The 15,570-nt window shown below is 38.3% G+C and overlaps 1 protein-coding gene across 24 annotated transcripts in view; it reads left to right on the forward strand.

The window, feature by feature from the left end:
* The window catches only part of FOXP1 (forkhead box P1), a 714,382-nt gene that overhangs the window by 649,758 nt on the left and 49,054 nt on the right, over nucleotides 1–15,570 (forward strand). For all 24 annotated transcript variants that reach the window (XR_008705966.1, XM_055557294.1, XM_055557289.1 and 21 more), the window contains one exon: nucleotides 9,188–9,292. Coding sequence is in view for 23 of the 24 variants with exons in the window: in XM_055557294.1 (XP_055413269.1) it covers nucleotides 9,188–9,292 (105 nt within the window). In the remaining variant the exon portion in view is untranslated. The remainder of the gene's footprint in view (nucleotides 1–9,187; nucleotides 9,293–15,570) is intronic.

A 15,570-nucleotide genomic window follows, 5' to 3' on the forward strand; every position in this document is an offset into this window, starting at 1 on the left:
TTATAATATATCCATATGTATTTATAAATTATATATTTCAAAGAATTTAATTTACCACCTCATAGAACAATACTTTTTCTGCCTAAATATATTGTCAACAATTTTATATTTACCAAAGTGACATCATGAACATAAATGAACTTCATCATCTTATAAATGCTCCTCTTCTTTTCTGCTCTCGAACTCAGAAGAGTAATAGTATAAATGAATTCCACAAAACAAAGTATTTTAGTTGCAAAAATGCTTCGATAGTGTTTTTGCTCACACCCTCTTTCATCTGCATAACTAGTGAAAGTTTGGTGGGGGCCTTCCCCCGGGAGAAGCAACACAGGTCATCACTTCTGATTCCCTGTGGTTGTGACATGAGGAGTTGGAAGGCAGGACAGTTAAATGACTTGCAAGGTTCCTGGTTTTTAGCGCTTCTATAATGAGAAACGAAGTCTTTATTCACCTGATACCCATCGCTCCGCATAGTGCTGGCCCTCAGGAAAAGGTTGTTACACTCCATTCATGTGTTGGGTGGAGAGATCCACAAAGTAGTACATTCTGAAATGATTTTTCAGCACACCAAGGGATCAACAGAATCTGGAGAACAAAAGTCGTCCCTAGGCATTCATTCCTCAAAATATTTGGTTGCTTGGGTTTTATTTTTATTAAAATTTATCTCCTTTCCCTGCTCCCTTCCCCCAGCCAGACTTCAAAAATTATACTACAGTGATGTCAAAATTACTTTAAATTATGATCATAAATTCTTTTGAGAATGGAGATAATATATTTGGAAAAAATAAAATCAGCAAAAGTGAAGCAACAAAAATTTATATGTAAAGAAAACAAACTGTAATCTTGTTCATGAACTTTTATGTTCATTTGGTTTTTGGCAAAAGTGCCAACACAGCTCACTTGGGATAGAATAATCTTTTCATTAAACATGGCTGGAACAACATGCAAAAGTAAGAAGTTCTATACCTGCCTTACATAAAATATAAAAATTAACTCAAACTCGATTAAATGTGAGGGCTACAGCTCTTGGAAGAGAATACAGAAGAAGTCTTAATTACTTTGAATCAGTCAGTGGTTTCTTAAATGTGACACCGCAAGCACAACAAGGAACTAAAGCAGGGAGAAAAAAGATTGGACTTCATCAAAATGTAAAACTTTCGTGCCTCAAAGCATACCACCAGTAAACTGAAAAGACAGTTTACAAAATGGGCACCAGTGTTTGCAAGTCTTGTATCTCATAATGGACTTGCATGCAGAAATATATATATGAAAAAGCTTGCAGCTCCAAAATACAGAGAACCCAGTGTTTTTTGATAGGCAAAGGGTCGGAATCGACAGTCTCTAAAGAAGGTACACAAATGATCAATAAGCACATGAAAAAATGATCAGAGTCCTCAACCTTGTTTTTTTTTTTTAATTGTCTTGCAGTGCAGTTGCTTTACAGTGGTGTGGTTCTGCTGCATAGCAAAGTGAATAGCTGTATGTTTACATATATCCCCTCTTTTTTGGGTTTCCTTCCCATTTAAGTTACCACAGAGTGTTGAGTAGAGTTCCCTGTGCTATATTAGTTATGTATTTTATATATAGTATCAGTAGTGCATATATGTTAACCCCAGTCTCTCAGTTCATCCCACTTCCCCTTCCGCTTTTGTATCCATATGTTTGTTTTCTGTGTCTGTGTTTCTATTTCTGCTTTGTAAATAAGGTCTGTACTGTTCTTCTAGATCCTCATATATGAGTTAATATGTAATATTTGTTTTTCTCTTTCTGACTTCACTGTCTATGACAGTCTCTGGGTCCATCCACATCTCCTTAAATGGCACAGTTTCATTCCTTTTTATGACAGTAATATTGTATATATCAGCATCATTAATCTTTAAACAAGCATAAATCAAAAGTACAGAAAGGTAACAATTTATATCTTCTGGAATGGCTATGGAAAAGACAGATGGCAAGTATATTGGCAAGGATGTGGGCAGCTGCTTTGGAAAATAGGCAGGCAGTTTCTCAAAATGTTAAACATAGAGTTAGCACATGACCCAGCAGTTCTACTCCTCAAAATATACACCCCCGATTATTGAAAACATATTCTCAAACAGGTCCATGAATGTGAATTGTAATATCACCACTCTCACCTCAGTAGCCGCAATGTGGGGCCACCCCAAAGGTTAATCAGCAGATGAGTGGATAAACAAAATGTGTTCTGTACACACAGGGGAATAGTATTCAGTCATAAAAAAGGAAATGAAGCACTGACACACGCTACAGTGTGGCCTTTCAAAACACCAAGATAAGTGAAAGAAGCCAGATACACAAGACCACTTGCTACATGAGTCAGTTTATAGGAAATGTTCAGAATAGGCAAATCGCTAGAAACAGAAAGTTGATTAGTGATTGACAGGGACTAGGGCAGTGACTGCTAATGGGTACAATGTTTCTTTCTGGTGTGATATAAAATGTTCTAAAATTACGTTCTGGTAATTCTTTGACAGCTCTGTGAATATTGCATTATATACTTTATATATGGCATTGTATTATGTACTTTATTTAGTAAGTTATTTTTGGCTGCACCTCAGGTCTTTTTTTTTTTTTTCACCTCGGGTCTTGAGGGATCTTGGTTTCCCAGCCAGGAACTGAACCCACCCCTCACAGTGAACGTGCCAAATCCTAACCACTGGAACCCAGGAAATTCCCTGAATTATGTACTTTCAGTGAGTTGTCTGGGATATGGACTGTGTTGTTCAGTAGCTCAGTCATGTCTAACTCTTTGCAACCCCAATGACTGCACCACACCAGGATTCCCTGTCCTTCACCATCTGCCAGAGCTTGCTCAAACTCCTGTCCATTGAGTCGGTGATGCCATCCAACCATCTCATCCTCTGTCATCCCCTTCTCCTCCTGCCTTCTATCTTTTCCAGCATCAGTTTCATTGAGGGATATGAATATACCTCAATAAAACTTAGAAAAATGTATTCCATCATTTTGAGCCATTAGAAAATGACTAACGGTCTTCTGGAACTTTATATGTCAAACAACATGCTAATGAAATGAAATACAATTTATAATTTGGGGTTGATGGTGAGGGCAAAGGGGAGAAGTTATAAGCCCTAATGGGCACAGATGCAGACTTTTGTTGCAGATGAATCAGAAATTGAGAAAAATAACAGAAGACAAATTTGGAAATTTGGAAAAGGGGAAAAACAAACAGGGTGAAAGTTCATATACAGACATGAAAGTTAGCATGCAGGAAAATTGACATTGAGGTACAGTGAGGTGTCTGTGCTTTTCTTTTTTCTTCTTCTCATTGCAGTTTATTACAAGATACTGAGATATGCCCTGTGCTACACAGTAGGTCCTTGTCAATTATTTTATATATTGTGTGCGGACGTGTGACTCCCAAGCTCCTAATTTGTCGTTCCCCCTCGTTTCCCCCTTTAGTAACTCTAAGTTCTTTTTCTGTGTCTGTGAGTCTGTTTCTGTTTTGTAAACAAATTCATTTGTGTAATTTTTTAGATTCCACATGTAAGTGATGCATATTTGTCTTTCTCTGTCTGACGTACTTCAGTTACTGTGCTAATCTTTGAGCACAGTATCCCTGTTGCTGCGCATGACATCATTTCAGTCTTCCACGGCTGAGTCGTGTTCCATTGCGTGTACGTACCATGTCTTCTTTATCCTTTCACCTGTCAGTGGGTATTTAGGTTTCTGCAATGTCTTCGCTCTTGTATTAATAAATAGTGCTGCTGTGAACACTGGGGTACATGTATCTTTTTGAATTAGAGTTTCCCTTGGATATATGCCCAGGAGTGTGATTGCTGGAACATATCTTAACTCTATTTTCAACTTTGTAAGGAGCCGCCATACTGTTCTCCATAGTGGCTGTACCAGTTTACAACTACACCAACAGCGCAGGAGGGTTCCCTTTTCTCTGAAGTGTCTGTGTTTTTCCTCTCCTTCAAAGAGTCTTCTTGGTTACCACAGGGAAAATTAGCTTACAGGACTTAGAGCATAAAGACCACTAAAGTATACAGATTGAAGTAAGAAGTTGTTCTTAGTTTTAGCAGTGATTCTAGTTCAAATTTTTGTTGAGTGGCGAACTTGAGAAGGTATTAGTGAATCATCACCGGTGAAAAACCATACCAATATTTAAAATCTTATCAAAGGCCAAAGACAGTGTTGAAATTAAGGCTCTGGCTGGTATACTTTGACATAGTAAGAACAAATACCAAAACAAGTTTTAAATAAATGCCAGTGATGCCATTACATCATACTAATATAGAGCGTATTTAATATTATGTAATATTAGAAATTGTTACATATTTTTGTGTAATTATACTTTTTGTGGCAAGTTGATTCTTTCTAACCTGAAATGTTGTCACTATTATTGTGTTAATAAATATATCTAGTTTTTACATACCAAGGATTATCAGAAGAAATTTAAATCACCTCTTTTTTGACTGTGTACTATTTGTATTTTATACATTTGAAATAAAGCTAAATAATAGAAAGTGCCAGAATGCTGTTTTTTCAAGTCAGTTAGCATCATTCTGGTCCCAACCTTCAAGAAGTTTTTTAAAGGGCAAATATTTATTGCCCATATGTCCACACAGAAATTAAATAGAATAATATAATTATTGTCTGTTCATTCACCAGTCCATCTAACATTAACTGAACCCATGTTATGTGCAAGGTACTGAGTAGGTAGAGATGAATTAGATGCAATCCCTGCCCCTAAAAATTTTCAACCTGGGAGTTCATAATAAGACATCATCTGTTAAACAATTGACCTTACACTTTTGAAGGTTAATTTTGGGGGAAGCATGTTTAGATCCCTTTAAAATCAAATATATCTATTTATTCATCCATTATTCAACACTTTATTCAGCATTTATTCAAAACTGATCTTGGCAGTTTTTCAGAAGTTATATACTTCTCACATCAGTGAGCTCCCCTTTGAACAGTTGATTTAAATGACTAAGTCACAGGCTTTATCTAACCATGTTGTGGTCATTTTCCCACCAAGTTTCAGCATAAAAATGAAATTCTGAGTTAATTCAAGTTTAAAAATTCTCATGCTTGTTTATTAAACTTTATTTACTCATCTGAAAATATGGGTGTTGGATTAGATTACCACATATGGTCCTCCATATTCATGTGTGTGCGCGTGTGCGTGTGTGTGCGTGTGCGTGCGTGTGTTTGCTTAGTTGTATCCGACTCCTTGCGACCCAGCCCACCAGGCTCCTCTGTCCATGGGATTTTCCAGACAAGAATACTGGAGTGGCCATACTCTTATTATTTTTTTTTTTTTTTCAATTTCCTGTCTTGTCCCTTTTGGCATGCCCAAAAGGCAGTAAGAATAGAAACTGTTTCCACTTTTCTGGTGAAACAGAAAAGCTCCCATTCAGGGGTACACCTGGTGAGGTCTGAGGGTGCTTCATCCAGAATGACTAAAAGGCCAGAAGCAAGACCTAGTCACACAGACAGCAAAGGGACCACATTTGCTTACACCAGCATCATTCTGGAGAGTGAGTCCCGCACATAGACAGCACTTGATTTTTTTCATACATATATATGTTTCTATGTGGGCTTGTGTGGGTCTGTATATGTGTTTATACATATATTGAACAGTTGCACAGAAAAACATACCTGTCATGCACAAAATTTAAAACATCAAAAGATACAAATGATACAGTGAAAATTTTGTTTCTCTACTCCCCTCGTTACTCCCCTCATGCCCCAGAGGGAACAAGTATCACAGTATTTCTTATGTGTCTTTCCAGAGAGGCTCTTCCTGGCACCGCTGCCAGTCAGTTCTTTTTCCTTGCAAAGCCAGGTGCTTTATTTCAGTCCGTTGTGTATGAGTTGAGAGAGTGGTACTGAGATGTGTGCACTGCCATGTGTGACATGACAGCTAGTGGGAAGCTGCTGTGTAGCACAGGGAGCTCAGCTCGGTGCCCTGTGGTGATCTAGAGGAGTGTGATTAGGGGCAGGGGGGCTTAACCAGGGAGGGGATATATGTATACATATAGCTGATTCACGCTGTTGGACAGCAGAAACTGATACAATATTGTAAAGCAGGTGTATTCCAATAAAATATAAAGTGTTCACATAGGGAAAGCAAATGACCGTGGGAGGGATAGCCTGTGTCCATGTTTGTAAACTAGTAACGCTTGAGAAAGAGAACACGGCCCTGCAGTGCGCCAGGGCGCCTGCAGTGTTGACCAGGGTGGGGGTGTGCTCGGTGTGGGATGAAGTTGGGGCAAAGTTGAGGAGCCAACACAGTATGAAGTGAACTTTTAAAAATAAGATCATGTAATGGTTTTGTGATAAAAATACAGTTTTAAGGTAGAGCGCGTTTTCAAGAGGCCTGCTGTGGATGTAGATGTGTGTGCGCGCCAGGAGTTGGCGTTTCTCTTAGCCTTCAGATGGGAATGGTCAACTCCTGTGGCGCTTCAGTGGGTTGCCATCTATCCTTCCTTTCAAATAAGGATGTTCAGTTGAACCAAATGTACATTCTTAGAGGAGAGTAGTTTTTTAATTCAGATTACAAATAATTCAGGTTACAAGGGATGTTTTGGGGGGTAGGGAGTGGGAGTGGTAAAGTTACTAAATGATGTGCATTTCATTTCTAGTTGTAAATTCCTCTAGTGAAGACATGTTACTTTCTTTCACACTATAACTGAGGACCTTCTTGGCTTAACCCACAAAGCACTGATGAATAACCATTGGCAATTTGTAACTAGTGAGGTTAATTTTATATCTAAATTAGTTGAGTTTCTTCATTTCTAATCTAAAGAATCACACAAAGTAGGTACAATGACTAAGAATGTACTCAGCATGTAGCATTTCTCAAGAGCTACTTAATAAAGTATCTGTGGTCAGTGTTAAAACTTAGGACTGATTTCAAAGAGTGGTTCCATTTCTCTGAATGTATCTTCTGGTGAAAATCAGCTCTGTACTGGGATGTTTGGCCTGGTAAATTTTATTTCTGACATTATTCATAAATATTAGAAACATGAAGGGAACCTCAGTGTCCAAAATGGAGGAATGTTACATTGATTTTGGCAGGTAATTTGACCTGAGATGGTATATGACAAGCTGTTATGCATCAATATATAAGGCTTTTAAGGATTAATTAGTTGATAACAAGATACATTATTTACAAAATTATCTTAAATTTGAAAGAATAATACAAACCTCCATGCCTTAATTTATCAAAAATGTATTTGTGTGTATTCAGGGGTAATTTTTTTTTTTTCTTTTCAAGGTTTGTACAACAAATATACACTAATTCTTTTAGAATTATGAAAATACTTTAATCTTCACAAAATTGGTAAAGAAAAGAGTTATTGTGGTCGGGCTGCTTTTTTTTCTTTTTTTCCTTTGTAAGATATTGGTTTGGAACAGTTTTCTTTTTAAATGATTTCCTTCCCTCAGATATTCTGAGGATCTTGTTACTTAGAAGGATTCTTGGATTTTAAATATTGCCAGTAATTTTTTTTTTAATTCCGTTTTGTACCATCCTTTATTTATTTATTTTTTTTAATTCAGAAGATGAACATGGATAGGTAGTCATTCTTTGCTTCATTCCAGTGGAATGTCACCCCTTTACCTGCTCAGAGAGTATCATTTTATTGCTGGGCTTTAGAAATCTCACTGTAACTACCTTAGTTCACTTGTGTTACTCTCTCTCTTCCATGAGGGCACCTTTCAGTGCTTTTCCTAACTTAGGCTTTTGCTTTTTTTTGTTGTTTGTTGTTGTTTCTCAGATTCGTTTTCTATTGTCAGGCAAAATAGTTTATTATTGTTTTAAAATGATATTAGGTTTCCAAGTGAATCATTTAAGAGCCACAAAGAGACCTGTGGATCTTTGTTAAGGTGTGTGCTTAGTATTAATGACCTTAGTTTAAATGTTCATAATATGCTCGCTGTGGATTAATTACATTGTAAGTAGGGACAAGTGGCATGTGTGTATGTCTGTTCTATGAATGTGAGTCGATAAAATACATGAATACACATCCTGGCAGTTATATAAAATACAAGCCCCTCATGTGTGTGTCGTGTGTGTGTATGTGTGTGTGTAATTGTAATTCAGTGTGCCTGAAGTTCAGAGTTTGGCAGAGGCAGTGGAGTAAGTTGCAAAATAGCCCTTTCCTTGAAAAGAATGTGCTTTAGTACAAAACGGAACTCTTAATGTTAGTTTTACATTTCTATTTGATGGAGTCTAAGGTTATGGAATGACTGTAAAAATAATTTGTCTGAAAAACGTCTGGATGCAGAAATCTAACGGAGAAAATATTTGAGAATATGGTTCATCAGCAAGTACAGCAGATACACTTTTCTAAGCACCGCGTGGCATGGATCAAAGCATCCTATGACCTGCATCCGTGTGGCCAAATCATTAGCTATTGATTGGGCCCCAGTGGACGAGTAAGCCCTTTGTGTTCATGCCAAGTTTTCTCCCAGTCTTGGTGTCAGTCATTGTAGGGGTAGAATCTTCCTGCTCCAGTTAGCTTTTTGTTGTTGTTGTTGTTGTTGTTGTTAAGTTAATCATCTACTTGGATACATTTGTCTTTCTCAGTTATTTCATTCTATATTCTAAATTATTTTATTGTACTCTGCTTGGTAAAATTAACTTGTGAAAAGACTGTACAGTTTGGGGGGTGCTCTTTGTGGTAGAAGGGAGAGAAAAATTTTATAATGTTCTGGGGAGAATCTCAAAATCAAGTACAGTTTATAATTTCCACTATGTAGACTAAATGGTAAGTTCTGGCCTTTTAAAAAATTTATGTATTTTTTAATTGAAGGGTAATAGCTTTGTAGAATTTTGTTGTTTTCTGTCAAACATCAACAAGAATCAGCCATAGGTATAAAGTTTTGGCCTTTTAACAAATCCTTTGTAGTCTGAGTAGAGAGGTCTGCCTCTTAACAAAAGACTGTCGAGCACTTTTCAAATGTGATGGTAACATTTCTAATATTGGACTGTTCACATTTTGAAATTTAGCTCTTGCTTTGTAAGTAAAGTGTGCTGCAAAAGTAATTCATAAATTCCACGGGAAGAGGAAAGCACGAGCTGGTTTGTGTTTGCATTTTGGCGACATGGGCCGGCTCCTCTTGCCTTTTATGTCTGGTGGGATGGTTCTGGGCAGCCGATTCATTCTCTTGTCCTCTGTGTATTTTCTTTCAGTTTGTCGCATGAGGAGCATCCGCATAGCCATCCTCTCTATGGACACGGTGTGTGCAAGTGGCCTGGCTGTGAAGCAGTGTGTGAAGATTTCCAGTCATTTCTAAAGTAAGAATGATTTGATAACACTTTCTTCTTAGACATAGCCATCACCTCCCACTGTTCATGCTTTTCCTCATGAAATGCCTCTTTGATGCAGGGTTTCACACCACCATTTTGAAGATAGACTCAAAATCACCATGTCTAGCATAGTCATAGGAATAGTTTTACAGATCTATTGAGTGTTGCCTTGTTAAGTGGAAAAGATTGATATCCAAGGGCAGTTTGATCCTATTCGTAAGATCCTTTACTTATTTTCTCAGAATGACAGTGATTAAGTAAAAATTGTTCCAGTGTTAAACATGTAGTAATTTAGTCTTTGCTTTTACTCACATCCCTCCATATTAAATTAATAACACAGGCACTAGCTAGTTTTATAAAATCGGTGTCAATTACTGGCCAATTACAACTTGATGATTGGGCCTCTTCTTTGTTTCTTCACAATTGACTTTACAAACGTCCAGGAAAAGCTACCAATTTGATTCTTACCTTTCTATATCACTGTTGGCTTTTGTTCGGATTCTTGTTGTTATAGGGAAAAGGATTCAGTTTAATTCCTGCAGTTAAAGTATGGCTGAAACTTGGGCTATCCCATTTGAATCTATACCACTGATTAAGCATCCCTTGAGTAAATGGTGTGTTAACCCTCTCGAAGCCGAAATGAGATGCTTCTGCACTACATCATAAGATTTCCTTTATATACAGTGCCTTGTCCTTTAAAAATATTGAGATGAAACTGCCCTGCATTATTGACATCACATAAATATATTCGTAGTATCATTGAATCATTGATGTATGGACTGAGTATAATATTGCATTATATTCACTATATTTGTGTATCATGCAGCAAGCAAACATATGCATGTATAAAACTCCTGTATATACAGGTGCATGATGGTTTGCAAACTGGGTGTTGGTGGGGGGCAGTGGGGAGTCTTTGCCTCTGACTTTTCTGTCTCATTCAAGCCCCATAATAGAGGTGGGCTGATTTACATGCAGGTCTCTGGTTTTGCAAGATCTTTATATTATTAGAACAATCTCAGTATCTATCTTTATGGACCCGGGTACAAATATGTTAATAAAGCCATCCATAGAGATACAGTGTTACCTGCAAGCACTTCTGGTGAATATCATGTTTTTAACAAATGAATGGAAGCCTGTGAATCTGTTTTGGTGCTTTTCCACTTTAATATTTTACTTCAAGAGCATTATGTGGTCATTAAAAACTTAAGTACTTAAAATTTTTTAGAAAAGAGATAGTTAAAATTGTTTCTAAATATTAATACTCAAGAGCAGTGATACTTTATTTTAAATTAAGCAACAGCTCTTTACAATTATGATAATTCAAGTTAGTGCTACTGGGCCTTGTTCTCTCCTAAATCCATTCTTGTAGAATCTTTGTTTTCTTATTTCCTAATCACTTGCTTAATTGTATTTTGATAATGAGAAGAAGATCTTGGCAGAAACATTTCAATTCTAGTTTCACTTTCTGTACCAATGCTAACTTTGATAAATATCTTGGTTTAATTTCACTCCCTTATAGAATGGCCAGTGAACATCTGTAAATATGATTTATTTTATAAAGTTTCTGGAACTATAGAATTACTATCAACATTCTTATTGACTTGTGTCAGTTTTAGAGTCATTAGGGAAAAGGGCATTTTTCCAATTGACCACTTAAAATTTTTTGTTAATAGGCAAAATATTTCCCACTCAGATCTTAGGTCCATTTATTATGTGAGCTGATGTTAGGTGTGTGTGTGTGTGTGTATATATATATATAGTGGGGGGGTGCAAATATACCTCCACGAAAAGACAACACACTTTCAAACCACATCCATTTCTAAAGAAATGGATCTGAAGGTCATCAGAGTAGAGCCTAGACTTGATTCCTATTAAAAAAAAAAAGCCCATTTTTCTTCTAAGGATATTAGGAGTCTGGCCCTTGTATAGGAAACCACCCATTTAGTTTTCACTTTCATTCATGTCCCTCTATTATTTTGTGTGGTTTTGCACATGACATGGCTCGTTTGCTCAAAGAAATTGAAATGCTCACTGTAGTCCTGCAACTGTTGCCTCTTTAGTTCCTAGTACTTGCTTATTGATGTATGTTTGTTGGAATATTTACGTTTGCAAGTTAAAGAAATCCAACTTAAATTGGCTTAAACCAAAGAAAAGGAGGGTGGTGTTGGGGTTGATAATTGGCTCCTATAACTAGGAGGTCTGGTAATACAGCTGGCTGCAAGCGTGACTGGACCTGATGCTTCAGCAAGGTTATTGGAGTATGGGTTCATTGCTCCTTAGCTCTGTTTTCTTCTGTGTTGACTTCCTACTCAGGCTCTTTCCAAGTAAAAGTAAAGAAGACAGATTCACCTGCCACAAGTTGATTGATCCCAGAGTGCATCTCTTTTTTCAGTAGTTCCAGAAAAGTGTTCTTTGCGGACTGTCGTTGGCCCAGATTGAGTAGGTGTCCTAGCTCTGAACCAGTTATAATGAGGCAGCCAGGCTTGAGTCACATGCCGACCTGCAGAGCGCAATAAATTGTTCATCCCCCAGGGGCAACATGGGGGCTGGGGATGACACACTTGGTTCCCAAAAGTAAAAAAATGAATCTTGTAAAGCAGCAAATGGAGAATAAATGCTGAATAATAAAACTGCTTCTAGTTCTTAGAGTTCTCATGATGCTTTCCCAAGTTTACCCATTGATTGACAGTCTATGACAAATGCAGGATTTTGATATTCTTCCTCAGTGGTATCTTAGCTCTTGGAAATTCACAGCAGTCTTCCAGTTTAAGGCCTAGAGTAGTGAAAAGTAAGTAACTCTTGTGAGTTCACGTCCTTCGTGTGTTGGTTCAGTCTGAAGGGTGGTCATGTTGGCTGTAGTGAAACCAGCTTTGGCATATGGCTTCTTGGAATGACATCACAGCAATATCAGGAAGTGATGTTTGAAGCATTTCTTCTCAAACTGCCAGATTTTGTAGACTCTGAAAGCACCTTTTTCCTGGGCCCATGAGCAGGACCTAGTCCCATGATCCCACTTTAGAGGTATTCTCTTACAGTTTTAGAAAATTGATACTAGAGGTCTTAGATTTTCAAGACTGTCTTACTTAACACAGTGTCAATTGCTCTGCACCCCCTTTTGTTTAATCGCCATGCTGCATGGCATGTGGGATCTTAGTTCCTCAGTCAGGGATCAAACCACATTCCCTGCCTTGGGAGTGCAGAGTCTTAACCACTGGACCACCAGGAAATTCCCTGCTCTGTCTTTGATTTAGAGGTTGCTTCATAGATTTTTTTTCTCCACCTATCTTCTAAATTTGAATTTTACACTCCCCTGGTATAGCTCTGAGATGTTCAACAGTCATAATTTGAAGTGCTTTACATATATAACTCAGTTAATACAGCCACCTTATAGTGATACTATTGCAGTATTACTCTTAAGCTACAGATAAGGATACTAAGGAACAGCAAGGTTAAATAATTTTCCCAAGGTCACACAGCTAATAATAGGTGGAGTCAAGATCTAAGCCCAGACAGTGAGACTTCATAGGACTTGCTGTTAACTGTTAGATAATAGCGCCTGGTTAGAAGCAGTTCATTTTATTAACAGTATGCTTACTGTGTACGGCAATAGGCGTAAAGAAAGCTTTGAAGAAAGGCAGAATGGGTCATGAAGCTAGTTGCTAGGAGTGTGTTACTTGAGCTCAGGATAAGCATGTGTGATTTGGGATGATGATAATAACTGCTCTTAGGGTTGGGAGAATGAAAAGTTACATCATGTTAGGTGTCTGGTCCGTAGCAGGCACTGTCGAAAAATATTAGTACTTCTTTTCTCATCTACTTAAGTGTATTTTTAAAAAGAGAAATAATTGAAGCTATTCAAACATTGGGCTTCCCTTGTGACTCAGCTGGTAAAGAATCCACCTGCAATGAGGGAGACCTGGGTTCGATCCCTGGGTTTGGGAAGATCCCCTGGAGAAGGGAAAGGCTACCCACTCCAGTATTCTGGCCTGGAGAATCCCATGGACTGTATAGTCCATGGGGTCACAAAGAGACGCAACTGAGCAACTTTCAGTTTCACTTTCTTACAAGCATTTCTGACCTTGTACCTAGGGAAGAGGTTGTGACTATGCAGAGCTTTAATATGTCAGAAGAGACTGTTCTTTAACATAATCCTTAACCATAAATTTCAGTAGAGTGTCCTACACAGTCAAAGGTGATCGTCGGACAGGGCTGGCAAACTCTTCCTGTAAAGGAGCCAGATAGTCGATATGATGGACTTTCGCAGGCCACCTGGTCTCCGAGACAAGCACTCAGCTTGTGGGCACAGAAGCAGCCATAGGACTCTGTGTGAGGAGTGGGTGTGGCTGCGTTCTTTGCACCAGTTTGCTGACCTCTGACCTAGGGTACTCTCTTTGGTGTCATTATGTTTTCAGCTGAGCCACATCCATTCCCTGGGCATCGCTCTCCTGGCTTGTTTCAGGTCTCAGAATGAGACCTTTTTTTTTTTTTTTTTTTTCCTCTTCCTGAGTAAAAAATATCATAACTGTTGGTAAATCAGAAACAGAGATTTGACACTCTTCTGTGATCATTCCGCAGTGTTTGTTCCCAAGGTGAGGTATACCACAGGGCCCTTGATTTCAAAGATAAATACTGTACAAATAACCGTCCTGTTGGCTTTCCCTCCCAGCCAAAGGAGGGATGCTTTATCAGAATCAGCAGATACCCAGTCTATTGTGTGCATTTATTTCCCTGTTTCTTCTCAAAACAAGTTGCAGTTTGAGTGTTTTGTTTTTTTTTTTTTTTTTTTATTCTATCAACCGTGAGTTATCACGTGACGGTTGTGTTTGTTGGACAAAGCCGATACCAGCAGGTACCCATGCTCAACTTCACTGCAGCCCGCCAGCCCTGCATTGCTTGGAATCCTCCAATAACAGAAAAACAAAAACAAGCCCAGTACCATCCAGATAGGTGAAAGTTCCGAGTGTGCTCCTGTCCACACCCCTCATGGATCAAGTTCTTTGTTTTTTCTTTTTTAACTAGGTTGAAGTCAGAGTCCTCACCAATAAAAACAGGAATCTATACTTCTTCCTCTTTGCTCTTTGAAAAAGGGCGCATACTATTCTTCAGCAAGGTGGGGAGTAGATATGAAGGTTAAATCATGACCACATTTTCCTGCTTCTGACTTGAAGGGTAAAATCAGACACAGATCCATAGTTCCACAAATACCAGGCCCTCATGTGTGTTTGGGAAAAAGTATAATTTGGGTCCTTGCTTACTAGCCATTTGAAGGAAATCTTGTTTTTGTTTTTATCTTTTGGTTATTGCTCATGAAGAAAAGCACCATGCCAGATAATCAAAACCCAAATTCCTTTACACGTTAGTCAGATGTACATTACTTCTTAAAGCCAAAATAAATTTTATGTGTCCTCTTGGAGAAGACAGGAAGGGAAATGTCACAAGAAAATGCCCAGCAGTGGAACTTTGACCCTTTCAAAAAGGTTGAGGGCTGGAGACAGTAGAGGACATTTCATCGCTAATTCAGTTTTTAACGAAAAAAAAATTTTTTTCCTGTGAATTTCACTTCTGAAAACTGTGAAGAGTTTTATGTGCAAGAAACTCCTAAGTGCTGCTCTGTGATGTTTTCACAAGTGTTTTTATCATGGTAACATCTTGTTTACTTTAGTTCCCGGCCTAAAACTACTTGGAACATGTTAAGAAAACATTTCAAGAAAGCCTCGACAAAGAGGCTTTTGTTTCCGCAGCCACCGCGAGGCTGCAAGGATCACAAAGGTGTTAACTTTCAGCCCCTTAAGCGCTTCCACATGAAATTCCAGCACCGATGTTTGTGGTTTTGGAAAAACAAAGTGTATGTTAAAGAAACCAGGTATATGCTAATACATGTCGAAGGAGTCCGGATATCATAAATTGTTCGAAACCTATTCGTGGCTCTGGGTTTGCACGCCTGAACGTTCTGCAGTGAAATTACCTCTGGTGAGTACAGGAGAGCACGTGGAGGGGGACTAGCTTCTAGAAGGTGGGCATATGCAAATAACCATTCTCGCCTCTGCATTTCAATCTCCAGAACCGAGGGTGGGGGGTGCGGGAGGAAAATTTCCATCAGTTCCCAGGCGACAAGTCTTGGAGTTTTGCACAACGAGCTTAATATGTTTATGGATTGACTTTCCCCCTTACGCCTTTTTGAGTTGGTTTGAGAAAAAGAAATATCAGGTGGTACCAAGAAACATTTTTTCCCCCTTAAAGTCTCTCCTTTCACCTTTCGACAT

Source organism: Bubalus kerabau, chromosome 20 (genome assembly GCF_029407905.1).
Source record: "Bubalus kerabau isolate K-KA32 ecotype Philippines breed swamp buffalo chromosome 20, PCC_UOA_SB_1v2, whole genome shotgun sequence".
Taxonomy (NCBI): domain Eukaryota; kingdom Metazoa; phylum Chordata; class Mammalia; order Artiodactyla; family Bovidae; genus Bubalus; species Bubalus kerabau.